The sequence below is a fragment of the Solea solea genome, chromosome 2, assembly GCF_958295425.1.
Source record: "Solea solea chromosome 2, fSolSol10.1, whole genome shotgun sequence".
NCBI classification, from domain to species: Eukaryota; Metazoa; Chordata; class Actinopteri; order Pleuronectiformes; family Soleidae; genus Solea; species Solea solea.
This window is the reverse complement of record NC_081135.1, coordinates 6,412,128-6,439,300: the sequence shown is the minus strand read 5'-3', so window position 1 is coordinate 6,439,300 and position 27,173 is coordinate 6,412,128. Positions and strand designations below refer to the sequence as shown.

General features: G+C 40.2%; 3 protein-coding genes across 5 annotated transcripts in view; 2 read left to right on the top strand and 1 right to left on the bottom strand.

Annotated features, from left to right (window-relative positions):
• Positions 1–12,202, bottom strand: part of LOC131452205 (rho GTPase-activating protein 6-like) — a 65,471-nt gene extending 53,269 nt beyond the window's left edge. For both annotated transcript variants that reach the window (XM_058622362.1, XM_058622364.1), the window contains exon 1: positions 11,527–12,202. In XM_058622362.1, coding sequence (XP_058478345.1) covers positions 11,527–12,021 — 495 coding nt within the window. In that variant the 5' untranslated portion in view covers positions 12,022–12,202. The remainder of the gene's footprint in view (positions 1–11,526) is intronic.
• Positions 12,203–15,363: 3,161 nt separating this feature from the next.
• On the top strand, positions 15,364–23,730 carry LOC131446415 (male-specific lethal 3 homolog). Of its 2 annotated transcripts, none has more exons than XM_058617620.1 (14): positions 15,364–15,591; positions 16,727–16,809; positions 16,895–16,990; positions 17,436–17,530; positions 17,611–17,708; positions 17,844–17,972; positions 18,128–18,285; positions 18,378–18,536; positions 18,622–18,857; positions 18,937–19,026; positions 19,336–19,445; positions 19,553–19,652; positions 19,766–19,850; positions 22,542–23,730. In XM_058617620.1, exons 1-14 carry the CDS (start codon positions 15,493–15,495, stop codon positions 22,639–22,641), a joined length of 1,638 nt encoding a protein of 545 aa, XP_058473603.1. In that variant the 5' UTR covers positions 15,364–15,492; the 3' UTR covers positions 22,642–23,730. The 2 variants fall into 2 exon arrangements, with proteins under 2 accessions (XP_058473603.1, XP_058473613.1); XM_058617630.1 differs by having other exon boundaries at positions 15,466–15,591; positions 16,746–16,809.
• Positions 23,731–23,830: 100 nt separating this feature from the next.
• Positions 23,831–27,173, top strand: part of LOC131446397 (FERM and PDZ domain-containing protein 4-like) — a 57,321-nt gene continuing 53,978 nt past the window's right edge. Inside the window, exons 1-2 of the mRNA XM_058617591.1 lie at positions 23,831–24,283; positions 26,050–26,353. Of these exons, the coding sequence (XP_058473574.1) occupies positions 26,088–26,353 (266 nt within the window). The 5' untranslated portion in view covers positions 23,831–24,283; positions 26,050–26,087. The remainder of the gene's footprint in view (positions 24,284–26,049; positions 26,354–27,173) is intronic.

Here is a 27,173-nt window from a genome sequence, read left to right as displayed (position 1 = left end):
ATGTTTCCTCTTCGGAGTGATTTTTTTGTTCCGCGTTTATAGTTCCACAACGTTTCTCTTGTAGAGCGTTGCGCTCGCAATTTGTTATAGGTTTTCATAGCCACGCTTTTGTTTTTCCTCAGTAAAGAGGACCTGCCTTGAGAATTGTTTACGAGTGCCAATAAAGACAATTAAAAGGCCTCTGCGTCTGAGTCCTCTCTGATCCGTCTTGTTATCTCCTCTAAAACTTGGTGTTTTTAAAGGGTGAGTCCACCAAAATACCACTCTGTCTAAATGCTTTTAAAGGTTCAATCCACATTTTTAGATTTTATAACGCAGGTGTTCGGAAGGGGGAGGGGGCATCAGGGAGTGGGAGGGGTTTATGAGTTATTCTCTTTCAAAGGGTGTACCACTCAATCCTTTACCAGCACAAGTCCTGCACGCGAAGACACATACCGCAAGAACTGCAGGCACACTCGAAATTTCGGCACGGAATTGCGGAAATCTAGTTACACAAGTTGCAACCATCGGGTTCAAATATGAAAAATATGTGTGTAGGAATATGTGTTATTTACTTAGTTTTTTCCAAATATTAAACTGAAATACAAATATGTTTTCTGCTTCCACCCCTTGCCAAATGCGCAAAACCCCACATAAGATAATTAAATAAAAGTAAAGAAGGAAGAAAGTGGAGGGATGTGTAAGGGAACACACATTTATGTACATAGTGTAATCCATAAATAATTAAATGGAGATCCTCCTCCATATTTCCCGTTCAAATAATTCAAATGTCAAGACATTTTGCTTTATGTTTTCTGTGTTTACTGCATCCTGAAGCACAGCTTTTACAATACATACTAATTGCAACTTTAGCTTAGCATTTTAAGACACTGTAAATCATTTCTGATGTTTACATTTGCAAGTGAATGGCCCAAACAACACATTTTAACATTAATTACAAAGAAATATGATATATTATAAAAGCAGGCATGTATAAATGGTTCTCAAACATTTTCTATTGGGCCCCCCTTTGGAGGAAGAAATCTCCTGGGGCCCCCGCGACTCTCACAGTATTGTAACAATGTGTCAAGTATATATTGAATCAATATTAGAAGAAATGTTTCACTTTTCTTGTAATAATCTCTTGTGCAAATAACATTTTTGCTTTAGCGATACAAATAACCTCAATACTGCTTCATGAGAAATTAAAATGTGAAATGTGCAATTATAACTATAATAGTGTAATTTTTTTAAACAATATATACATTTGGATAACAAGGAATACTTTACCAATATCAATAATTTGCTGTGCAAATAAATGTTTTTTTGTTTTAGCCATATAATGCTGTCCCCTGCCAATGTTTTGAGACACAACACAAAGAGAGGTCTTTGGTGGCATTTTCTCGTCTTGGGTTTTGGTCGTCGTGAATCATTGTTCCGTTCGGCTGATGTTGGCCTGTTGTTAGTTTCCGAAACATTGCACAGTTTTCCTTTTGCCCCTGTCAGAGACTTCTCTATAATCCAAACCTTGTCACCAGTGTAGATTTTGTTGTGGTACGTCACTTAAATGAGTCCGGGTCACAGCGAGACCCAAAGTTCCGCCTGCTAATCTTTAGTTTGGACTTGCGCCCCCCCTGGAAAGTCTCCCCCCCCCCCCCCCCCCACCAAGGGGGCCTGTCCCACAGTTTGAAAAAGGCTGATATATACATAATATAAAGGGCTGAAATAAAAATGTCCACTAGATGGCATTACGTCATTGTATTCTCATGACAATGCCTTTGTGGTAAACCAATTCTTCAGAATTGAAAGATCAAGTTGTGTTGACACAAAGCTAGACTGACTTTAATCAAACACACCAGCCACAGTTGGATTGGACTCACATGTGTGAGCTGCACAATTCTCCACACGCTCACACCTGCAACCCACACACATCTGCCCCGCTTCTCCTTGAGTGTGTCGACCCATTCCTCTGCTGAGCTATTTTTCTATTTATAGCCATGGAGCTCCGGCTGTGTCTAAAATGCCTTCTGTCTCATTCTGAAGGCAGGAGAGGAGAGGAGAGGAGAGGAGAGGAGAGGTCATTCAGTTTACTTTTCAGAACCTGAGTCATATTTATATTTGTCCTCGAATGACAAGGATTTGCTTTCATTGAGGATGACAAGACGCACGGTAACAAAGGAGTGGCAGGACCATGAAAACCAGAAGTAAAAGTCCTTGTTTGTGTTGTGCTTCACAACACAGCTGAGTTACATCAGTGTTGTCATGGGAAAACTCACAACAAGACATTTCCGACAGAATTCAGTCGGTGTCAGACAGTTGCTTGAGCCCAAGTTTACTCCCGAAAGATAATGGAAAGAGCAGAGGAGATAAGACAGTGGCAAAGGGATGACTCACTCTCAAGTGACACCCAGGGCAAAATCAGACATGTGTGAATGTCTGAGTAGTTTAGGGTGTAAAGCTAAATGAATGAATTAGTCAGTCATTGCAAAAACTGTTTCTAATGTAGAAATGATACTATAAAAATGACAAAATTTTGGTTGTTGGAGTAGGAGGATTTGCAGTTTTCCTTTGTCTTGTGTCCCAGTGAGTTGATCAAAGTGTTACTATTTTTTGTCATTATTTGTCAATTCATTTGAAGAATGTGGTTTAAAAGAAATTGAGTTAGCTATACTGTAACCCTTAAGATTCTGACCAGCCGCCTGTGAGTGGATATAAACAGTAGATCTTCTAAATTAACAAACTCTTTCCTTAAGAAAGGGGGGAAAAAATGAATGGAAACTACAGCATATCACCAGGTTTTTGGGTTTTTTATGCCCTGGTCAGTTCAAAAGAGCTTTTATGATTGAGAGCACCGCTGCACACTTTCAAAGCTTGATCTGTCCAAATAAGGTTAAAGGCCTTGATTGAGTAAAATCATGTTGGAGTGATTTCATGCTTCTGCTACATTTGCTGCATTGACCACAAATTGGAGATTAGAAAGAAAGGAAGGATACTTGGCAGTGGAAAGAGAGAAGGAGAATGTGGGCCATGAGCTTCTATGAAAACAAGTGAAACCAGGCTGAAAAGAGATGGGTGAGGACAGGAAGTTGGGGGTCACTGAAGCAGTAGCCACTATAGAAGCCCCAGGCCCTCAGCATGAAGTCCTGACCTGGAATTCCAAATAAATAATTCCCTAAGCCAGGCCTACCCACTTAAATACACTGGAGAAACGCACGTATAAGGAATGGGAGTGCACCAAGCAAAACGCACAATTTCACCAAAACCAACTAGTTTTCCAAGAACTTGATATATTTAATTAAAACACACTCATCTGTGCCTGCACAAAAGTGCACACACACACACACACAGGTATTAATTCTCAAAGCTAAGCTCTCAGAGTAGCCTAAATCCTGCATGTGTGAACAAGAACATTCAGTTAATCCTCACTAACTACAGCATGGAACAGTTTCACTCAGTAATTAATAGGCGTGCGAAAGAAAGTGTGACACAGAGGTCGGACACACTGGAGGACACACGCTGTGTAATTCATAAACAGAGACAAGAATGGAAGACTGTTCTGAGTTAAACAGGCAAGAATCCCCCAAAGAAAAATAAGCAACCATGTCCTGAACTGGACTCAGATGTATCAGTTTCACAAACTGACAATCAGATGAAGACTGAACTTTGATTAAAAAAAAAAAAAATTGAAAACAAAATTAGATTTTATTCCTTTAGGCTCATATTTTAGCAAAGGGACAGGATATGAATATGTGGTGTCCTCTTTCTATTGTCTACAAAGACTGCTGCATCCAGGCGCACAGTTGTGCCAAGACACGGACAGTAGACCAATATCAATAACGATAAGATAGATTCTCTGTGCGGATTTTTACTCTCATGGGTGAGGCTCATATTGATCAGACGTCAACTGATAATACTGTTTTCACATAACAAAGTCAGACAAAACAAAAATAGATGCAAAGAATTGATGCAGAGAACAAAAACATAAGTGAGGGTCATGTAACACAAGCAGCAAATCAACGGTAGGAATGAATAATTGTGGAATCACTAAATAATTGAAATACTGACATTTCCACAATGAAATTAATGATGATATATATGTGTATATATGTATATATATACATACAGTATATATATATATATATATATATATATGTATATATATATATATATATATATGTATATATATATATATATAGCTTAATCTCTAACTGCAAACCAATCATCCCACCAACTAACCAACCCACCAACAAAGAAATCCTCTCCTCCAACCGTCAACCTACAGATAAACTGACCAACTAACCCACCAACAAATGAATTGCCCAATCAATCAACCCAGTGAACAAACAACCAACTAAGTAACCGGTCAACCAGACTCCTCTGTTCAATGATGAGATTTGAGACCTTTCCTTGCTAAATGTTGGAGATTAACCCACGTTTTCAGGAGTGTTGAGTCTTTTTAACTGATCTACAGTTCGGCATTGTTCGGTTTGATTCTTAGGCCTCTTCCTGTGACGGCTCTCTGACCAATCAGTGCATGAGTGCAGACGTCACGCACTTTCCCTGGTTTTGACGTCACAAGTCGAGCTAGTGGAACACCCTATGGTTTCCAGGAGCTCGTGAATCACTTAAGCCACTACAATAAAAAATGTATAAATAATGTTCAGGACCTAAAGTAATCACACTGTTTGGCACTTGTTTCAAATCGTTTGTTCATGAGGGCAATCAACCAATCAACCCACTAACAAATGAATTCACCAAACAAAAAAAACCCATCAACAACTAACCAAACAACTAACCAAGAAACAGATAACCAACTCACTGGTCTATTAACCTATACCCACCAAGTTGTGAACTTAATACAGCATGGGATATATGAGCGGCTCCTGTCCACTCTTTCCCTCTGGCCCATGACAAATCATATTTGGGAGGACATTAGTGGACACAGGTTCTAAAACACACACACACACACATACACAAACATACACCAGGGTATGGACAGGTTTGCCTTAAAGACTCTAAAGCGCACAATTAGATCATCCACCCACTGCCTTCGGACTCTCCCACACACACACACACACACACATCACAACACACACACCATAAAGTAATTCAACACTGGTGCTTTCTCACTGGAGGAGAGGGTTTAATCGGCAACAGACAGAGAGATTCTGGCTGCGGAAATTAATGTTTACTTTTCAGCCGTCTCTATTTCAAGCTGCTCTCTTTTGCCTTTCGTTGTTGAGAAAACATCCCAAAGGAGTTGTGTGCGATTGCTCAACGAAAACACGGCCAAACAAAACCCACTGTTTCATATGGTTCCTTTCAACACGACCATACTAAGTTATCAGAAATCTGCCCTGTGCGCTATCACGTTTCTGTGCAACAATCAAAGGCAGCTTAAAATACACAGTGTATATATGCCATAAAAAAAAAAAAAAAAGGTTGATGTCATATCCTCTTGGCCTCTCAAGTGCATTATATACAGTGTGTTCCGGCTTTATAGCACAAGACCAGGGCGCTGTTCTGTGTTAAAAATGATTAAAGAGCTTCTAATAAATCTTCAAACTCTATTGTGTATGTAAAAGCATACACAATAGAGTGTGAAGAAAAGAAAATGTAACCAGAATTGCAAAGAAAGAATATATACATTAAACATTGCATTGACAGATTTAAAGTAGCTTCCTGTGAATTGTAAATAAAGACCACTGTGCTTATGAGGATTTCCAGATAAATGTATAAGTATGGCTTGATGGTCGGCAGTGTCTGCTCGCGTATGCGCATAAACTGCAAGAGCTACACCAGAACCCGTGAGCGTCCGTAGAGAAATCATGTGAAGAACATGAGACGAATATGATTGTTTAGCTTTGGCTGCAGCCTGATTATGTTCTCTCTGCAAGTTCCTACCAGAGATTGATTGTGAAGTTTACATTAGAGCTGCAGTCTGTAACTTTATATTCCGACTTGTCGTTGAAAGATGCTCCAGAGCAAATCAATATGCGGAGGTATTTCCTCCAGAGGAGCTGGAGCTGGAAGACATCACGATGACTGATTCCCAGGCAAACTGACTAACTGTGTCCTACATTAGTTGAGACAGTGAGTGTGACAAAGGTGTGAGCACGGCGGGGCTAACAGACCACCAGGCACTTAGAAAAACCTCCAAAGGAAACCTGGTTTTATTTGCAGCTCCCAAATCCTGTTCTAAGGTTTTGTAAAAGATAAGAAAATAATCCCTAAATATGTCCAAATCAAAATAATCTTAATCTATTAAGGTGATAACATGTAGATCCCTCCATGCCTTTATTATATCACATGTTTTTCACATTACTTGATGTATTTTTATCCTTGCAGAAAGCAGACAGCACGCTGGTGCGCCTGTAGGTTGTATATGTTAACAACCAGGCCCATTAAACTTAATAAGCACCATAATCAAACTATAGCCCTTTGCAGACCCATGGACATAAATCCAGATCTTCTCCCAGGAGGGGGGACCATCTTTGCCGTAAGCAGGAATGTTTAGCAACATCTGCTTGAGGCTGACGTGACTGCGAAATGAACGTGTGTGCAAAAAAAAATGGGATCAAAATATTAAAAGTTGATTTAAAAGCTGTTGAACAGAAGAGAGCGGGGATTCACGATGCTGTTAGATTAGACTACAGCTTTAAAAACAGCCCCAAATCAGAAACTACAGCGGTAAGCCAAAAACATCAACCTGTCTTCCATCACAGTTTGAGTGTTTGCAACAGTGTGATGACATCTTTGACTCCTTGATCTACGTTATGGCCCCACTTGCGCCGCAATCTTGCAACGCGATACCGCTTGGCTAAACAAAACAAAAAGTGTGTCTTGGTTTTGGGAGAATTTGTGAATGTTGGCTGAGTTGCCCAAGGTAGCGTACGTGTGAATTTTGGATTCTCAGAGCGAGCATTCCACACACGTCGAACCATCAAGGTCTTGATCCTCCAACGCAGCCTCATCACTTTGAGGGAACTTAGGGAGGAAATTTAGGGAGGAAAGGCAAAATGGATGATGGTCGGGTTCACAAGTTCAATTCTATCTGCTTCCTAAGGCAGGGCCGAGAGGAAATATAGTGATGCAGCATATGTTGCATGACACATTTCAAACATGATGCCACCTGCAGCTCACAAATTAATCCATATATATCTATGTATAATCTGTATAGGGCTGAATGTAGCTGCAACCCAAGGATTTACAGCAAACAATCAAAAAATGCACTTGGCAAAGCTTTGTAATGTCAGTTTTGTTTGGAATTACGTTTAAGCAGAGATTTCAAAGGGAAGTCGAAAATTAATGAAGTGTACCTGCTTTAAAGCTGTGCAGATACACCGCCTATAAAAGCAAGAATTCAGATGTAACAAGTGCACTTGAATCTCACAGTGTAATCCAAACATTAACCAGTGTAAAGACTCTAAATCTGTCGCCTTGTTTGATTTGCTGCAGTATTTCTTTTCAGTGCTCGGAAATTGTAATGTGTAATTAATGTGGAACACTTTCTGGTGTAAGAATTGTTTGTATCTCACTGTTGGCTTCTTATTTCAAGGATCACTGACCTGAGTCATCGATTGTGTAGTTCAAGGCCTTAACAACAGCAAACGTGAGGAATTTAAAAGACTGGAAGCTACTTCAGCTGTGGGTTCCCGGACATAGTGCAGTCATGACGCATACAAAGCTTGAATGGGGCATTCAGAGAACATAAAGATTCCAGATTCCAGATTCCCACTATGTGCAAACATAATCCCCTATAGGTCTCACAATTATTTATTTTCTTAATTCATTTACTGCAGATAAGATTACTCTATAAGCTATAGAAACTAGACTGGTTAGTTTCTTTCTTTTCCATCATTTCCCCGCAAACTCTAGTTAGTGCTGGTTTGTGGCTTCGACACTTTGGTTTGCAGCCGTGAGTGCGAGCAGATTATAGTGTCAGATGTCTCTGACCTCAAATATCTACTTCTGAACTGCTGTAAATCATCTGTCACTCAGTAGCTTCAGTCACAGTGGGGGCTTTTTTGTTTTGTTTTGGTGGTGGTGGTTCTTATTTTGGAAGGATTTGTGTCTTTCCTAAAGTGAGTGGCTCTAAAAATAGACTGTGCAATGTCAACCTTCATGGCGCCTCATGAACAGCCACCATTAAATTAGCAAACCCCTGTTTCCCTTCCTGCGTTTGTGCGTAAGTGTGAGTGATGTGATGCGTGAGAGACAGTAACAGCGCGTATGTTCAACGTATGTTCCAGATGCCAACAAAATCTTACCAATTCCAGTGTGTCAGCATTCCTGTAAAAATCCTATAGTTTCTTTAAGCCAGCGCTATATTTTGATATGACGCTTGAATTTAGAGTCAGTCACTGACCCGAGCTACTGATGATTGCTCTGTGTCGCTGTTGTTCCAACATCAACAACCTGGCCATGGAAAAAAGCTATCAAGCGATCACAGCCAATATAACTGTCACACGTTGCTTTTTGTGTAAACCATTACATCTCAACTGTCTGTGCTTCTCCCTCCCACTCTGTCTCTCTCTTGTCCATGTCTCCCACCATAAAAAGGCATAGCACGGGACTAATGGGCTCACATATATACACTTATACGCTCAGTGGTACATGCAAATCATTTGTAGTCAGACTAGAAGCTACTGTACGGCTGCTGTTTTCTTTCTTTTAAGAAACTGAAGCCAAAACATGGGTTGGAAACTAATTCAAAAGCTCCATATTCTTCCCAAACACTAAAAAAAGTGGAGGTTCAGGGCATTTCGGTCCAAATTGTCAAACTGATGATCAATATGATTAAGAGCTATTAACAATTTATGAAATGTGTAACATTTAAGAGGGTTTATTGGCAGAAAATAAAACATACCTACAAGTGTGTTCGTGTAAGTATATAATTGCTTTAAAATGAAATTTGTCTGGTTTTCATAGTCTAAGAATATTCTATTCTGGTACATGAAGGCCACCATAGTTCCCCCGCTTATGGCGCTTTTCCACTATACAGTTCCAGCATGACTTGGTTTATAATGGTTTTTATTTATGGTTTATAATGGTTTTTATTATTACAGTTTTATGCGCGACACACACTAGTGACAAGCAAAGCAGTTCTTTTCAGGGTACGTAATCATTAGAATCAGTTAATAATAAAGTTATTAACTTAAGTTAAATTAAGTTAATAAGTTCAGTACTTCCTGCATGACCGGAGCTGAAATACGGTGGAAGGGGTTGTGACTCGGCTTGCAATCACTGGCTTTTGGCAGTGTGGTCGCTAAATACACCAGACTCCTCCGTCTTCTGTTAAATATTGAGATTTTAGAAATGTCCGTGGTAAATGTTGGTGATTAACGCATGTTTTCAGGATTTTTAAGTCTTTTTTAACTGATCTAACAGTCAAGTAGAGAGTCAAGCTGTGCCGAGCCGAGTCATGCTGGAACTGTGTAATGGAAAAGCACCAATAGTTGGGAAAGGGAGGGTTGAGGGAGGAGTCCTTAGGTTGTTGCTATCTAACTCTTACCCGCCATACCTTGTGCTTCTGGCTCTTAAAAACACAGGATATGAAAATGGCATGCTTTAATCCCATGGAATACCTGTTTAATAATAAACATTTTCATATGGAACTATGAGAAATGCATTTAAATTAGCATTTTCTCCATATTGTATGTCGCTATACCACAAGCGTGAGTTTTATTGTTATCACATGGTAATAAAGCAGAAAACTGGGACCACAGACAACCTACAAGGACATTTTGGAATTTGAAAAGAACAAAAAAATAAGCTGGTAATAAAAGCTGCCAAAGCTGTGTTTGAAAAGCAAAACATAAAGCTTAATGTAAAGATTATGTACAGATATCTTTGGATGTATGTCAGTTTAAAAAAAAGTCCATGTAATAACAAACCCCTGATATATAACAGACACGTCTTCCAGAATTGTCTCTGTAGCTTTTCAAACCAATACCAGAATGTGGATTACATGACACAGTCTTTCTGTATTTCACTGAACATGCGCGTTTCATTTGTGCAAAAAATGGCCATGAATATTTAATGGTCTCCTAAATTTAATTTTGTGAAAAATGACACTTCATTGTGTGGGTGAAAAAAAGGTGCATTTCATCTCAAAACACGCAGCGTTTAAAGTCATTTCAGGATTTAATTTCACGTCCAGCAGTATGAAGCCTCAATGGTCTCCTAATTTAAAGATACATATGAAAAATGATACCTCATTGTGTTAGGAATGGGGGTTTTGAGGGGGGGTTGCATTGCTTCGAAAATCCTGCCACAATTGAAGTCATTTCAGGATTTTACTTGACGTCCAGCAGTGTGTGAAGCGTCCCAGCAGACCAGCAACACTTCTTGGCTCAGTGTTTTTACAAACACTCTGAGGTGCCATAACTTTGTGGTCCACGTTGTACTAATGACTCCACACTGATAGCCTCATGTTATCCTCACTGGGCCGTGGCAGGGGAGGGGGGGCGAGATTACATGGAAAATAGAGTTAGGGTGGTGGGAAACTGTGCTGAGTGAGAGTTTCTCAACATCTCAAAAAAGGAAGAGAGGGAGGAAAGGACAGCAGAGACAGAAAGAGTGAAGCCGGAGCCGTTCTTTGTAATAGGAAATGATGGGAGCTGTTTGAGGGCTGCATGGGTTTGACCCTGTGACCGCTCCCAGTCGTGAGAACACAGTCCCAAGCCATGTGTTCTTAAGACCCTCACATCAGGACACACATGCTGCTGCACGTACACACACAAACACACACACACACACACACTTGGTGTAACTATACATATCAGCCAAGGCAGAGGGAGAAAGTCTCCAAAAGAAGTTGGAAAATGATCATACCTTTCCACCACTGCATGTGGACATGTGCCAACTATGCAGCCTGTAAAGCCCACCCCTGCTAAAAATAAGCCATCCAAGTATGTTTTGGTAAGGATTTCATGAACTGCCTTCCACTTATTCACACTCAATTTGCAGCCTTTATGAAGACAAAAGAGCCTCGCCGGCCCAGTGACACCAAGAGTAGGAGGGAAATAAAAGGATTTTGAGCGGAACCATATCTGTACATATTGTTGGAATTATTTAATCCGCAGAAGCACCAAGAGAACTTCTTCAGCCGTCCCAGAAGGCATTTTGTGCGAGGTGGTGACTCCCACGAGAAGTGAAATCACTGGAACAACAGCGGCAAGATAAAGGAAACACAGGGTAACCTTGTGTAACCGCTCCGGTCGCAGACTGGAGTGACCTGGTTTAAGCCAGGTGCAGATGTCAGATTTGAGATGAAGACATCCTCTTCACTGAAGTGCTGCAACATTTGAAGTCATAACTCAGTAAACTCACTGACAACTTTCTGAGTCCAACAGCAGTATCACAATTGCACAATCTGCATTTTTTTTTTACCCTAAAGGATATTTTGAGCAGATGTGTCTTCAGGCAGTTGCTTTCTTTGCTGCAAGATGGGAAGTAACTGGAGGAGACCCTTCTTTGTTTTTGTCACCCCATTATTCATCTGTACATAAACTGTGATTCTCAGGACGAAGCATATTACTTTACCTCTGATTTCCACACGACGTAAGCGTGAGAGCTGGACGGCTGCACTTTCTTCTGCAGCCACCTCCGGGGCGAGAACAGAGTCCCGGTGCTCCCGGGCGGTGTGGCACCGGGGCCCCTCACCAGAAATGGTAAATCCCCTGCGGTATTCCTTTTGGCACGCTTCACTATATCATAGTCAAAGTGGAAGTTGGAGGATGGAGACACATCCAGAGGGATGGAAGGGGTGGAGAGGGACGGGGTAATTGGCTCCTTGAGTATCGGAATCTTGGTGCGTAAAGACGGTTTCACAGCCAGGCGCTCCGGTAACGCACCTGCATCCGCAGCCGGTGCTTCAGAAAGCGGTGCTCCCATGGCTTCATCGGCTCCGGTGCTACAATGTCTGATTATAGCGGGGTCCAGGCTGCGGGTTTGGCGGAGCCTCCTTTTAGTTATGGCTTTGGAGGCAGGAGAGGAGCAGGAGAAGACACTGTTGAGAAGTCCTTGCGCGGCAGACATGTCTCTTTTGTTTTGGATCTCACATCAGCGGTGCTCGGTGCGTCTGTGTCCAGCTCCAGCTACAGGACAGCACTCTGATGACGCCTCCATTTGAAGAATATTCCTAATAGAAGCTGGTGAGGAGCTGGGATGTGCTGCATTTGGCTGCAGACGCTGCGCAATGTGTTCTGCGTTCATTGCTATGACTGGAGTTGAGTGAGAAGACAGTGGAAGTGTTTGAGTGTGTATGCATGTGGGAGGGGGCTCATAACTTAGCAGATGGATTCTTATACTGGTCGTTTTCCCCCCCACAATAAAGAAGTAATTGTAATAAACCATTACATCCTTTAAGAAATGTTTGATGTTTTTGTTTTTTTATTTACTTTCCCCTTGAGTTTGCCTGAACATTTATTGATAGAATCTGTGCCACCTGCAGCCCATGACAACCTTAAATTGGATTTTATTTGTTTCATAAACATTTGAACTCAAACACAGGCCTCACTGCACGCCCATACTGTAAAATGGGATGAGTTCATTTGATAATAACAATTAAAAAAACAATTTGTCTTTAGCTTTGTTTACTTTTTATCTACCTGTTGATTTGAGAGGGTATGTTGACTTAATGTAAAAACAACAAGCATATAATACAAACGTAAGTAAAGCAAATATCACTAAAGTAAGTTAGTTATACAAAATAAAATTCATACTACATGTTAACAAATGAGGTTAATTTTGTCGTTTGAAAGCTGTTTTCCTTTTTCTTTTCTTTTTTAATTTGGCAGCTTTATTACAAATCACTGCTCTAGAGGTTAATTTGGGAAACCTGCTGCTACAATAATCAGACAAGCAGACAGTCACAGGCAGACATGATTTAGCCAGGGATGAAAATAGACATATTAATCCTAGTCTCCATTAATCCACCTCAGTGTCTGGGAATAATAGGCCTATGAGTGAAGCCTGCTGTGTGCTATTATTAGCCATACAATAAGTGAGCCTCAGGATTATTGGCCAGAACCCTTTTCTTTATTCACCTGTGTGTATGGCAGACGCTTGTTGACACAGATGAGCTCAGTCATTTCAGCATGTTAACATGGTCCGTGTGATGTGTACATGTGTTTAAAGGAGAGACAGACAGAGACGGAGAGAGAGAGAGAAAAGACAGAGAGCAGGAGCATGTGTGTCCCAGTGTGTGAAACTATGGGAAAAATGAAAAGAGACAGCAGGAGTCTGCAGAGGAGGGTGCCAGCAGAGGCTGATAAAGGAGCTTATGAAGCTGCGCAGCATGACACAGTCACACACAACACAGCACGACATGACACTGATAACAGCTGAGATAGATTTGACTCCTCTGAAAACAGTCTGCTGTGGAAAAGGAAAAGAGTTAAAGGAATACTTCACCGATTTGCATTTAGCTTTGTATTACTAGAATAGGGGTAGTATTTTTTGAAAAATTGTGCTTCCCAACCTCAGTTTCCCCTGAGTTGAGAAATATCTTCATTCTTTTCTTTGTTACAATTAGCGTTGGAGTTTCAAGCCTCGGACCAAGTGTCACTGGTGGGCACGTAACAAAAAAAAGAATGAAGATATTTCTGAATGGACGTTGGGAAGCACAATTTTTCAGAAATACTACCCCTATTTTAGTAATATAAAGCTAAATGCAAAACGGTGAAGTATTCCTTTAAGTCACAGGAGGAGGAATAACGGGGTAAAATGTGGCGTTTTGCATGATTTAAAAAAAAAATAATAAGAAGAAAGAATTTGAGGCATATTGAAGCCAGAAACAACAGTAAGAAAGTATCCTACCTTGCAAGAAGAACCTTGACTGAATTTGGTGCATTCAAAGACAATTTTTGCTCTCAAGTTACTAATATGTAAAACATTGAATGTAGAGCAGTGATCACTTTGACTTGACTGTCAAAATACATCAAATAGGGCCAGACTCAAAGAGAAGGAGAATAAATCAGTAAGGCGTACACATGTTCAGTGTTACATACACACTGTCCGTATTTGGTATGCAACAGCAGAGCCATACTGCCTGAAACCATCTCGAGCATAATGAGTCTCGATTCAGCCACAACTAGCAGAGACCTGTCTTCCTGTGCCAGGGATCAGTGAGACGCGAGTGGGTTAGGAACAAAAGAAATTAAAGCACTGGGATGGAAGATAAAACAATAATCCAATAATAAAGAGTCTATTTCTAACATTTAAAATCTTTTTTTTTACAGTGGAAAGAAGACATAACAATAGTAGTTGTGAAAACATCCCCATATTGTTGCCTTTATATATAAGAGCATCCGTATTTTCCCAATAGTGAATGATTATATTATAGAGACATGAATTTTCTTTTTACTGTACTGTACTGACTGCCTTCAGGGAAAGTGTGTTTTCTTTTATTTAAAATTGTAAAGTATGGAACGGATGATACTTGATTTGTAGAAACAAGAATATGAATGAGGAATTGTATCTGTTCAGCAATTAGTTGATATTCTCAGGTCACAGATCACAAAACAGACACCGATATTTTCCCTGTGGGATGGGATTATATTCCAGAGTGGATATTTTAAATATGCTCGGAATGTTTGTGTTTACAGTTGGGATAAATACAGATAATGTCTCACAGGAGGGGTATTACAAGCAGTCTGTTTCAAAAACCTAACACAACATTACTCATACAGTTGTTATAGTGCGTGGTAAAGTAGTTTGTAATGCTAATGTTTGGGGTGGGAATTGCCAGAGGCTTATCACAGTGCCACAATGTAATATTATTGTGAAATTACATTTTATTACATTTGTTTTAGTTGGAAACTATATTACCAACTGTAACTGTTAATACAGTCTCATTCATCTTAATTAATTGCAAACATAATGTGGACTGTTGTAGTGCCATCTTGAACGATGTGTTTTGAACAATGCAATAAAATATTATTGTGCAAAATAAAATAAATAATTGATATATTCTGCGTTCAAAACAATATAATCTAAATTGTGTGGTGAGTTGTTTTTTAATTCTTATTATTGCTGCATAGATACTAATGAAGAGTATCATGACACCTGCTGGTAACAGATATGAACTCCAACACTCGTACGGTGTCCGTGAAGAATCAATTGCACCCTCAACTTTCGCGTTTTTGTGCTGCCTTCAATGTTACCGGGAGTTTGAGAAAATCTTTATTTTGTTGTGACTTTCTCCTGTCAAAAACATGTGAATATAAATTAGAATGTATTCTACATGTATAGTTATACATACCTATATAAATCAAATGTGTAAGCACTTGCCGATTAAGATGTGCTATACATGTATGATAGTGGCTCCTATCGTAAAAAGAAAAAATACGGGATGTCATGGAACGCACCTGAAGCTATCCCTTCGTGTGTGGTATCGTTTGGTTGGCGACCCCTTCACGGCTCACAAAAAGTGTACGGAAAAGAAAGGGTTAAGGATTTGATAGGGTCCTGATCGATGACTTCTCTCCCACACGTCGCCATGAACAAATGAATTCTCGGGGAATTAAATATCATTTTCACAAAGGAGAAAGAGTGTTGTGCTTTGAACCAGACCCAACCAAGGCTAAAGTGTTGTACGACGCTAAGGTAACGTTTTATTCAGCCACTTAATGGAGACATTTGGCGGTTAAGATTGTGGATAAAATATTAATTTGTACTGGACAAACAGGGTTGTTTCACAAATGTGTGCGAATCCACTGTTAAGCCAACTATGGCCTTGGAAAAACATACACCGTATTGTTCTGGGTTTTTAGTATGTTTCCGGGTTTGTACGATTGTTCAAGCACAATAGTAATAAGCTTAAACGTGAACCATGTGTAGCGTCGTGGCTGTTATTTAATGTCAAAGTACAATGATGCTGATGCTATTGTTACCTATACATGCAAGGACAATGATGAGACAATATGTGGCTTTCATTCAAGCTTAATGCCGTTATTTACTAAACAACCGCTTCAATAATTCTGCTCCAGTAACTCCACTAAACCAGACCACTATAATGTACCAGTTATTGTTTCCCAGCTATTTAATGTCATTAGGATTCTGTCAATAAAAGGTAGCATAGCGTCTCCCCTACTACTTCAATCGATTCTTAGTATTATTTTAAGTGCGTATTGTCGTTTTAGCTGCTAGTTGGCTAGCTAGCCACAGTGTTATTATTGCTAGCATACTACTGCAGTAGCTAGCATTTAAGCTACATGATTGAGTTGGATTGTTATTGAAAGCTCCCGGTATTTTTTTTGCCTAATTAGCATTTTTTTTTATAAAGTAATGATAGTTATGCGTTAATAAAAGTCTCTATTATAATCATTCCGTGCAGCTAAATGCGTGTCGAAATGCTACAGTACAGTAAAGGGCTAACTATGAACTTGCCTGCTTAATTGTTATGTTGTTTGTTAGTATCAATCCAATAAAATCCAGTACATTTCCCTCAGATTTGTGACTTGTTCCTCAAACAGGAGTTTGTTGTTTTCTGCTCTTACAGAAGCACACAATCATAGGCACATCTTGAAGCAAGATTCAATTTATGTAATCTATTACTATAATCTATCAACTAGTTCAATAAATCCGTTTTGGCCATATTAATCAACCTTAAAGTTAAGTTTGTGTCACATCTATTTATTCCATGCTAGTGGCTTAATAGTTTATGAATTTCGACTCAACATTTCCCTGTAACACAAGCCTTGAATATGATTGTATGTATTGTTGTGTGTTCTCATTACAGGTCATTGATGTCTTGATAGGTACAGATGAACATGGAAGAAGAATCCCAAAGTACCTGATTCACTTCAATGGTTGGAACAGAAGGTGAGATTAAACTGGCGCTTATGTGATGTACTGCAAATAAACACGTCTTTTTTTTTAAAACTGTGCTCTCTCTCTCTTTTTGTAGCTGGGATCGTTGGGCAAAGGAGGATCATGTCCTAAGAGACACCGAGGAAAACCGTACATTGCAGCGTAAACTGGCTCGCAAAGCTCTCGATCGCATGTAAGTTCATATAATGTTCAGTAATTTAGCCTTAAAAGTAAATATACAGTATAGTCACAACATGCATGCGATACCAGCTCATTCCCCAATAATTTTATGATGAAAATGCTATATGTACTTTTTTAATATTTCAGTAGGCTAAATGCTCTCACTTAACATTAATTTTACACCTTAAACTCAAATTCTATCACTATTGACTACTGTTGAGTTTGACCATACTCACGTTTGTTCTATTAATAAACACATCTGATAAAAACAGTGTATATTACGTCTATAGTGATATCATTTCAGTGGATTAAATTCTGTCCCTTAACATGCATTTTACACCTTAAACTCAAATTATATCACTATTCACTAATGTTGAATTTGACCTTACTCCCGTCTGTTTTATTAATAAACACATCTAATAAAAACTGTGTATATTTCATCTCTGTTTTCATGGTAGGAAGAGAAAAGGATGGTCGAAGAGGCGTCGTCGTCAGTCCGGCACTAAATCTTCTCTCAAGACTCTCCCCAAGGAGGATGACAGTGATGATGCATGTGAGGACTCTATATCTGCCTTTTTGCTCACACTGTCCACTAGCTATCACATAAATCCTTCACTGTTTTTGTGTCTCCAGGTTTGATTTCATCTTCAGGGAGCAGTGACGGCGACGATTCTGACCCTGACTCTTCAAATAGTGGAGAAAGCACGTTCTCTGAGGATATCAACAAAATGGTGATGTGCTCAGTTAGTTCAGTTTTTAGTCTAAAAAAGCCAGTGTGTTTCACAGATTGGCTAGTGAAAAAGTCATGTATGACGACTTGCAAGCCTTGAAAAGTGGGTCTGAAAGTTCATATCTCCTGTTTTCAGAGGGTTGAACCAGACATGAACATTAAAAGGGAGACTGAGGAGAAGATTGTCCACATCGACATCAGCATCCCTGATATTCTGAAGAAGAAACTTGAGGATGACTGTTTTTACATCAACAAGAGAAAGAAGGTGCATACAGCAGGCATTAAGCATTGCTATACCTAATTTGCATCTCACATTGAATAAGTTTTTAAATTATGCATATTACATTTTTTTTTTGAGACCGTTGTCTCTGGAAGTTGTGATAACATAAGAAAACAATTGAGCATCTTCTCTTTTCCTAGCTGGTGATGGTTCCCTGTCAGATGAACGTTGTGCACATCCTGGAGTCTTACGTCAAACACTTTGCCATCAACAAAGCTTTCATGGCCAATGAACGGTACCGGCGGCAGCAGAACACCACACAGAGCAGCAGTCCACAGCCCATCCCACCAGAGAAGAGGTAAGTCATTTGTCACCTTCTCTCCTCATATACTTACAGTGGTAATTCTTTACTTATTTATACTTGTGTGCTTACTTTTCCTTTGTGTTAAGCGAGGAGCTGTGTAAGGAAATGGTTGACGGCTTGAGGATCACATTTGACTTCACCTTACCCATGATCCTCCTTTATCCCTGTGAACAAGCCCAATTTAAAAAGGTCAGCTCCACCAGGCTCTTCCTGGCAATGAATGAGGGCTCCCCCTGCTCAAGCAAGTAAGTGTGCTGCCATTAATCAAGATAAATCGCTGCTTCCTGGTTGGGATACACTACATTTTTTTTTCTTCTCATGTTTCTGAAGTGCCCAGCGAGAGCGCAGCCCGAGCCCATTGGGCCACAACCCTCCTACTCCTCAGTCCACAGACAGCCAGCCAGCGTTGAGTGACAACTCCGCCACCACCCCCACTGCCCCAGCCCCCACCCCAAAGCGCCGACGCCACCCTGACATGGACTGCATCTCGTACCAGTCCCAGTCACTCAGACGCTCCACCAGGAACACTTCTGGTGGTGACCGGCCAGCTGAAGGCAGCAGTGGAGGTAATCACCTGGTGCTTATCAGTTGAGAACTTCTTGTGGTCTCTCTGATGTTAACCAAAACATGGATGTAATGTTTCAGGTGGGGGCAGTGCCACAGCGTCACCCCTGCTGAAACGGCGTGTGGTCGACGTCTCGTCCCAGCCCAAGTTCTTCCTCAACCTTGACAGAAGTAAGCAAACATAAAATATATGTGACAATGTTTTTCCTTTTTTTGATCATGCTGATAATTGTTTAATAACAGCTTTTCATGAAGTCACAGTACAGCAACAGTTTGTGTAGTAACCAGGTTTGCCCAGTAGATGGTGGTATCTTACCCTTTTCCCCCTCCACATTGATCCTCCCACTCAAGGGCCCCAAAGAATTATCAAAGTTACAATATCTTTCTCTGTTAGTGGTTTCTTTTTAGCTATTTGCAAGCAGCAATGAACTCTATCATACATCCATTGTATTCCTCCGTCTGCTGTTTGTCTCTGTCCAGAAACCCCAGTGCACAGTGGCTCATCTTCCCCATTGCCTTTGACACCAAGCAAAGAGCGAAGTGGTCCATTCTATGGCCTGGAGAGCCGCAGAAACAATGAGCTCAATGAGGTGATGAACGTATGGTCACTGAAAAGAGAAAATAGAAAACCACTCTCAAGGACTACAACATGATATGGAAGTGTTTTACGTAATAAAACGTTTCCTCTGTCAAACAGGTGCTGAGCTGGAAACTGACTCCTGATAATTACCCTATGAATGACCAGCCTCCTCCACCGTCTTACCTGTATGGGTCACAGCACCTCCTGCGGCTATTTGGTAGATGATAGCTTCACTTATTTCCATGAATCCACCTCTGGTTGTGGTGTGTGTGGATGTCTAGCTGTTTTACTTACATGCATTGTCTCGTTTGCTGTCTTTTCTTCTTCCAGTGAAGCTTCCTGAGATCCTGGGAAAGATGCAGATCCCTGAGAGGAATCTCAGAGCCTTGGTCAAGCATTTGGAACTTTTTCTCAGGTAATTGATCAGTATCATAAAATCAACAGTACTACTTTTATATTCGAGGTTTATAGAGCAGTGAGTGCAATATTTACAATAAGTGTTTGTTTTAAAACCAAGGAAGAGATGGATAAGGTATCATTTTAATGCATTAAAGTCCCAATTTATCTCTCTTAAAAGAACAGCTTATGGTGAAGCAAAATATAAAGTAGAATTCTGCACTTTAAAAACAACTTCATCCATTAAAAACTTAACCAAAAGCATGCTTTTCTCCCCTCTTAAGGCATCACATTTAAATCTCAGTCTGGGAAAACGGATAGTGCTGTCAGCTGTAAAGAAACTATGTAATCATGTTTAATTTCCGTGGAGGATGAATCATTAAATAGATGTATTGCTGACATGAATTAACAGATCATTGAATTTGCACCTTGCTAATACCCAGCACGATTCATTACCTGAGGTTTGACCCAGCTAAGCATTAAGACTCGCCGTTAACTGCCAGGTTTGGGCTGCACATACGTGTCAGAAGCTTATGTGCTGAAGTGCAAGTAATAGATTAAAAAAATGAAGGTTGGTAAATGTATTAAAAAATGATCATTCATGCCTCAAAATCACCCAGAGACATACAAATAAGTGAGAATATGAGGGTGGGATGGAGTGAGAAAGAGAATGTGTTGGAGGGAGGGAGATGAGTGGGTGTTACACAACACCCACACACGGGAGCCTAATCTTTAAATCCTCCCGAGCGATCTTCAGTTCAGCTGGTCCCAAACCTTGGGGATTTAGGCCCTCTCATTCTTTAATCAAACACTCACAGTACTGCCTCCTGCCACAGAGGAGTGCTACAGAGCAACGCCTGAACGCACCATGGAGTAGGCAAAAGAACAGACAAAGACAAAAAACTGCCTGTTTTCGTCCACTCAACCAAAAATAAAGATAAATCAGGGCTTGGTACTTGGTGCCACCCGCATCTTAAAATAGCTGACATGGCTGCAGTATGAAAACTTGTGACAAATGTGGCGCAATATGTGTTAAAGCCAAAATGTGTCAAAATATAATTTTATATTACTTATTGTCTCGATCTAGACACATCTTATTCTACAGACTGAAGAGAACATCTTTGTTTCTCACAGAAATATCACAGTTTTTTTCTTATGAAACTGAGAATAACGATGACGTAAAAAATTCCATTCCCTCTAATATCACATATTCTATCGCAATTCCTGTTGCAGTTGGATATTTATTCAAAATTGTTCAGCCCTGTTTTCATCAGTGTTGGTGGTTCCTGGTGGCACAAGAAATGGTATCATTAAAGTCTGCAAAAGGCAGCACCAGCAAAAAGTGATTTAAGACTTATCTGTATGAAAAAAGGAAAGAATGAAAAAGAACTACAGAGAGAAAGAATGCGAAATATGTTGGTAAAATAAATCTATAAAATGCAGTGTCAGTCATAGAAAGCGTTCTAATTCACTTCAGTGGCACTGCATTGCATCTCTATTCACACGTATGTTTAAAACATTAATTTTGTAGTATAAGAGAAGATAATTTCCATTGTTTTTTCTTTACTTTTCCCCCCTCGGAACTAATTAATATGGCCAGCATGTTGGACGCTGCAGGACACTGGACACACACTAAAATGCCGGTGTCTTTCGGGAAAACCTTCCTGCTTTTTTTTTTTTTTGTCCCTTTCTCTCTGAATTCAGCCTCATGGCAGATTGTGCTGAGCATGCAGAAACTGATTGATGTCGCTGAAACTGAAGTGCAAAGCATTCTGGGATTTGGCCACAGTTGATCTCTCACTCTCTCTTTCTCTGCAAGAATGATTACGATTAAGTGTGGGACGTACTTGTGTGTGTGTGTGTGTGTGTGCTGATTTACAATGTGTATGCCTAAAGCGGCTTGTCTTGCGTTATTACTGATCTAACAGCAATGAAGATTAGCACGAGCCGGAATTTTCTGGCTCCAAAGAGCCAAATAAATGATTTTCTGATTAATAATTACATATTGAAATCTGTTTAGTGCCTTGTAATGAATCTTTTAGAATAAGCCTTTTAGGCCGTAGTGATGGCTTCGCTCAATTAACCTAAATTTACTTAATTTCAGCTCTCGCATACCGTTACTGTAACGGTTTCTAACATTAATTTTTTTTCTTTATTGTCCCTTCAAGTTTTCTCGTTTCTCCTCTGATGAGGATAATTTGTTTGCATTGAGATTAGGAAGGCCAGTGGAGCTAAGATGAGATGGCAAGATTTAGAGGATTTGCCTGAATAGCGGATACTAAGACGATTCCGGATTAGTTTTCCCTGCTACTGATTAGATAGGAGGAGGAGGAGGGTGGGATTTTTTCACTCTTTCCCTTTCTGATGCTTGGGCCGTTGTTCTCATGTTCTCATTCCTTCTGTCATAGTTATTGGTATATGGATGAGGAGCTTTGTCTCGAACGTATATATCCACAGGCAGAGGCCAAAGGGTCTGGGATTTATGTGGAATGAGCCTAAGATATCTTGGGAGCCGTGAACTGTGTTGGGACTTTGCTGCCGTTGCTTGTTGCTTCGTGTAATCCTAACGTGTTAGTGCACTTTGTCATTGCACACACGGCTTATGTTGAATATTTATTGTGAACAGAACAGTGTTGAACACCAGATCTCCCTCTCTTTGCACTCCTCCCTTCCTTCCCATCCCCTCTCTCTCTCTCTCTCTCTCTCTTAGGTTTCTGGCAGAGTTCCATGAGGACTTTTTTCCTGAGTCGGCATATGTGTCAGCATCCGAGGCCCACTACAGCATGAAACAGCCAAGGCCCGTTTTCTGAATGAGACATTGGCCATTGTGTTTCCTTTACCTTCCATTACAGATAGTCGACACTGACCTGCAGATGGATATGAGCAGCTTTCTCTGGAGTTGGGCTTTTTTGCTCTTGGATCTCCCTTCCCTCTTCTCTGGCACTAACATTAGCTTCTCCTCCTGTTGCCTTGCAGAAGAATTTGCTCCTACTGTGCCACTAACTTGTCTACTTCAGGTACTTTCCTGTGCATGTGAAGCTTCCCCTGCGAATCAAATGCACTGCTTCTTTAACTCTTAGCAGATGGCTACATCTGAGCCCTTTTCCATCTCCTTGTCGCCTGCCTTTGTTACCTGGCCTGCAGCCTCATTTTTGGTAGAGGTCCACACAGATGTGGCACCAGAAACAGTCAGCGCAGCCTTCTCCTCTCTGCTGGGACTTTAATGCTTTCTGAGGCTACAGTTTTGGGAATATTTTGGTTTTTTTCATAGATGCCAGATGCTGGAGAAGACGGTTTGAAAAACCCTGTTGTTCTGGGTTCTCTCTTGGAGATCATATTCTGCTATGCTTCCAATGCTTCTTCAGTAGATGATTCCTCTAAAGCCACAGTGGGAATCTCTCTTCCTACCTTGGAGATGCTTTGCTGCTTTGGAAGTGGGATGTTTTCAGTTTTCCATGATGGACTGTCCTATCTTTTTCTTCTCCTTTTTCCTCTCACTGTTGTTTCCTCTGACAGAAAGTTGAAAAACTAAAATGACAAACTTGAGGTTGTTGGTATTTGTAGTTTCAAGAATACCAAACAATCACAAAAGTGGTTATTTTACTGTACATGTTAACAGTTCTTGTGAACAGTTCTTGCTCTGGTATGTCATGTTGTGAAAATGTAAATACAAAGCAGCTGTTGTTGCGTGCACATTAATCTGGTTATAACTTGACAAGGATCAAAATAGACCTCACATCACACAGCATAATGTAACATTTGTCGATACATTGTCATGTAAATATTGAACCTTTATGCACATAGTTTGTCTGTGTTTCCCTTTGTTTGGTAAAACACTATTTCCTTTTCCATCTTCATGGAGATGATATCTAAATAAAGATTTTTTTTTCTTTCTAAAACCTGTCAGTTTACCTTTGTGTTTGCGTGCACTCTCCTACAGTCTACACTGAATGTTAATCAAGTCACTTTGACCTTGCGTAACAACCCCTCCTCTGATTGTCATTCAACTCCTTGAAAGCAATCCATAAGTATTTGAGCGAGCCTTGTTTGTATAAACATTTAACGCTGCTGTGACACCATTTAATCAGAGGTAATAAAAGCTGCCAGAGTAACAGCCGGAGTGACGGGACAGATTTATCACTGCTGGTGTGATGGTGCCACTGTTGGACAAGTTGAAGTCTTGATCTTATCTCTGCACCCTTGTCAGGAAAGTGAGTCTTATATTATCAGGCATCTTGTTGGCAGAGAAAGTTGTGCAAATTTTGTACATGTTTGATTCCAAATGATTGAAAATTCAGCACTTTGACTGGGTTTAGCTATAGTGCTAATTGGAGACTGCTTTATCCTCCACATGAGCGTCGGGGAGCGACTGGAACTAATCCCAGCTGACAGGACGAAAGGCGGGGCAACACCCGGGGCAGGTCGCCAGTCCATCGCAGGTCAAACACATAGGTAACTTTCTTTTAAACAACTAAAATGGTGGATAAGACATGGCTCCCTGGTGAAAGCGTGATGTCTGTTTTCAGGTCTACATAACAATGCCCAAGTGCCTTGGACTTCTCCCTATGGTTTTCAAGTCTAGAATATAAATGATTTTTAACGATTATTGTTGTTAAAGAGTTTGAGATCATAGATTTTGCTGTCATATGTGAGTCCACCCAAGGTACTCCCACAGGCTGTTGTGAATTTTCTTGAAGCCTTTATGTCCTCTGAGAGCTCTGTGATCAACACAAACAGATGACTTGTATTGGTAAATTGAGTTCCCGGCCATCGTATAATAAAATCATATGTCAGTTTTACAAATAGTCTGACATTTTGGGAACTTTTTCACATCCCAGGTTCAAATCCCACTTCAGCTGAGGCCTTCCTCCCGGCAGACTGTGGTTAAGGTTGATTGGAGCGGGTAAATTACCTGTACGTCTAAATGTGTAATGTGATAGGCTGGCGTCGTTCCCAATGTCAGCGGGAATTGGCTCCAGTCTCGCTGCGACCCTCAAAGGATAAGCAGCATAAAGATGATGGATGCCGTTAATGTTCTTGTCTAAAGTTAAAATTAAAAGAGTGAAAACACTTGGTAATTTGCATGCCAACAAACGTCTAACTGAAATTAAATACCTTCCTTTAATTGTTATTTTGCTATGGTTTAATGTATTTATCCATTCATATAAACAAAAAGCATTAGGCCACCAAGCCTTGTTGTTTCAGCAACGTTTAAAAGTTATATTTTCCTTTGAGAGTGGCAAAATTATGAATTTAACTAATATTTAATGCTTCCGCATGTCTTGAATAAATCAATCTTGATTGACATTGTTATTACAGAATCAATTTATGGCATGAAATTGGACAAAAAAAAGATTGAAAACTATTTTATATGGTAATTGTTTCATTGCTAAAACAACAAATCTAAGACTTAAACTTAATGCTTCTTCCATCTATAATGTATATTTACTGTCTATTAAGGAGCACTCTCAGTTTATCCCCTTTGTTCCTATGGGAGGTTTGCTAACCGGGCCCCCCCCTCCCCACATAAACGTGCTAATAGGTTTTAGTGGTGAACCATAATTGTATTTGGATTGGGTCAGACTTCTTGTAATGAACCGCTTATCAGTGCAACCCAAGACAGCACTCTCTTACCTGCTGCTATCATGTAGCCACAGAAGCCACCAGTTCAGGCCTTTCCTTGCATCTCACATCGATTTCGCACCCCGTGCTGTCTCTATCCATTTACCACATGATTCAATTTTGGAGCAAGAGGAAAAAACGGGAAGCAATGATGTGAGCTATCATCTCGCACCTTTCATTTGCTTCCTCCCTCTTTCTTTTTGTTTGTGTTCATCCCTGCGTTTTTTTTTTTGCTGTGGGTGCACATTTACAGTATCTTTCCATCCCAGTCTCAAGGCTCCATGTTTCACTGTCTTTAATCCCTGGCTTCCCATCCCCAATCTCTTTTCTTTCCAGATTGGTTTGTTATCTTTCCCCTTCCTCTCCTCACTTTTCAGCACTTCAGTGGGACAAACGAGAACAGATTGAGAAGCTTTTAGCCACTAGGAGTGTGCAGATGCATCACTTTCAGTTTTTTTGCTCCTCTTGCTCTTGTAATCTAAGCTTTTGCCTTTTGACACATTCGCCTCACTGTTCATCCTCACATTCAAATCTCTTGATTTGCTTTTTTTCTCTTTGACACCCATCTCCATCTTCTCGTTTGTTTGTGTCTCTAGCTTCCATCATCCCATTCTGTACTCTCCATCCTCACACCATGGACCTTGAAGAGAGATTTCTCGTGGATAAGGTGGACACCAGCCCGTCGGTCTCCTCTGATTCCTCTTGGACATCGTTTGACCTCAGCACTGACCTCACATCAGTCAGCTCGGACCAAATCCTAACTCCAGTGACGGCTCTAAGCGGCTGTAAACTGCTCGAGGACCAGAACCTGAAGAAACCTCCTCCGGCCAAGGTTCCCTTGACTGCAGTGAAAACCAAGAAGGTTTTGTGGACAGAGACATCTTTCCTGGGAAACGATGAGTGAGTACAACATTATTATTATCGTTATGTGAGAATTAGTGGCAGAAAGAAAGAATTTTGTGTGGTGAGACATTTTAGGATTTATGGAACAAAATGTGTCATGTTTTCATATGATTTTCTTGCACGTGTGCAATTTCATCTTGATTTGGGATTTAAATTTTATTTAGTCAAGTTTCTGTTCAATATTGATTATGTTGATAGGTTTGAAACATGATTGGCACACTATAAAAAAACTTAAAAGAGATAAATTGCTTCTGACATGAATTCATTGTATTTTTTAAATTTGGAATAAGGCACAGTACAGTAATCAAGAACAAACGCTGTGTGTTTAAATAAACAAGAAATACAAGCTCCAATAATTAAATAATGCTTTAAAAATATATGTTACATATCTCTTAGATTGATTAAATCAACAAAGTCACTTACATAATCCGTTGGGTCCTTTTATCATTTCCGTCTCTGGCTCTGCCATCATTTTAAAAAAAAAATATTTTTTTTGGCAATGTAGGCTTTGTACTTCACGCTCATGCTTCAGAGTTTATAAAGAAGTGTAACATTAATCTAAAAAAAGGATGGGCGAGAAGTCTACCGATAGCACATGAATAAAGGTTGTCTCACTGAGACTCTGCTCTCAGCCCAGAGTGGAGATAATTATCTGTTTCATGTGGTTTAATCATGAGTTTTTCCTCTAATGGGAGTGTGATTCCCACTTGTACGGCTGTGGGAGCGGATAAAACAACCCCTGCATTAGTTTAGATTGAGACCATAAATCAGCTCTGCTCTTGGAATTCTGCAGGGACTCACGGGCAAGCTCATCTTT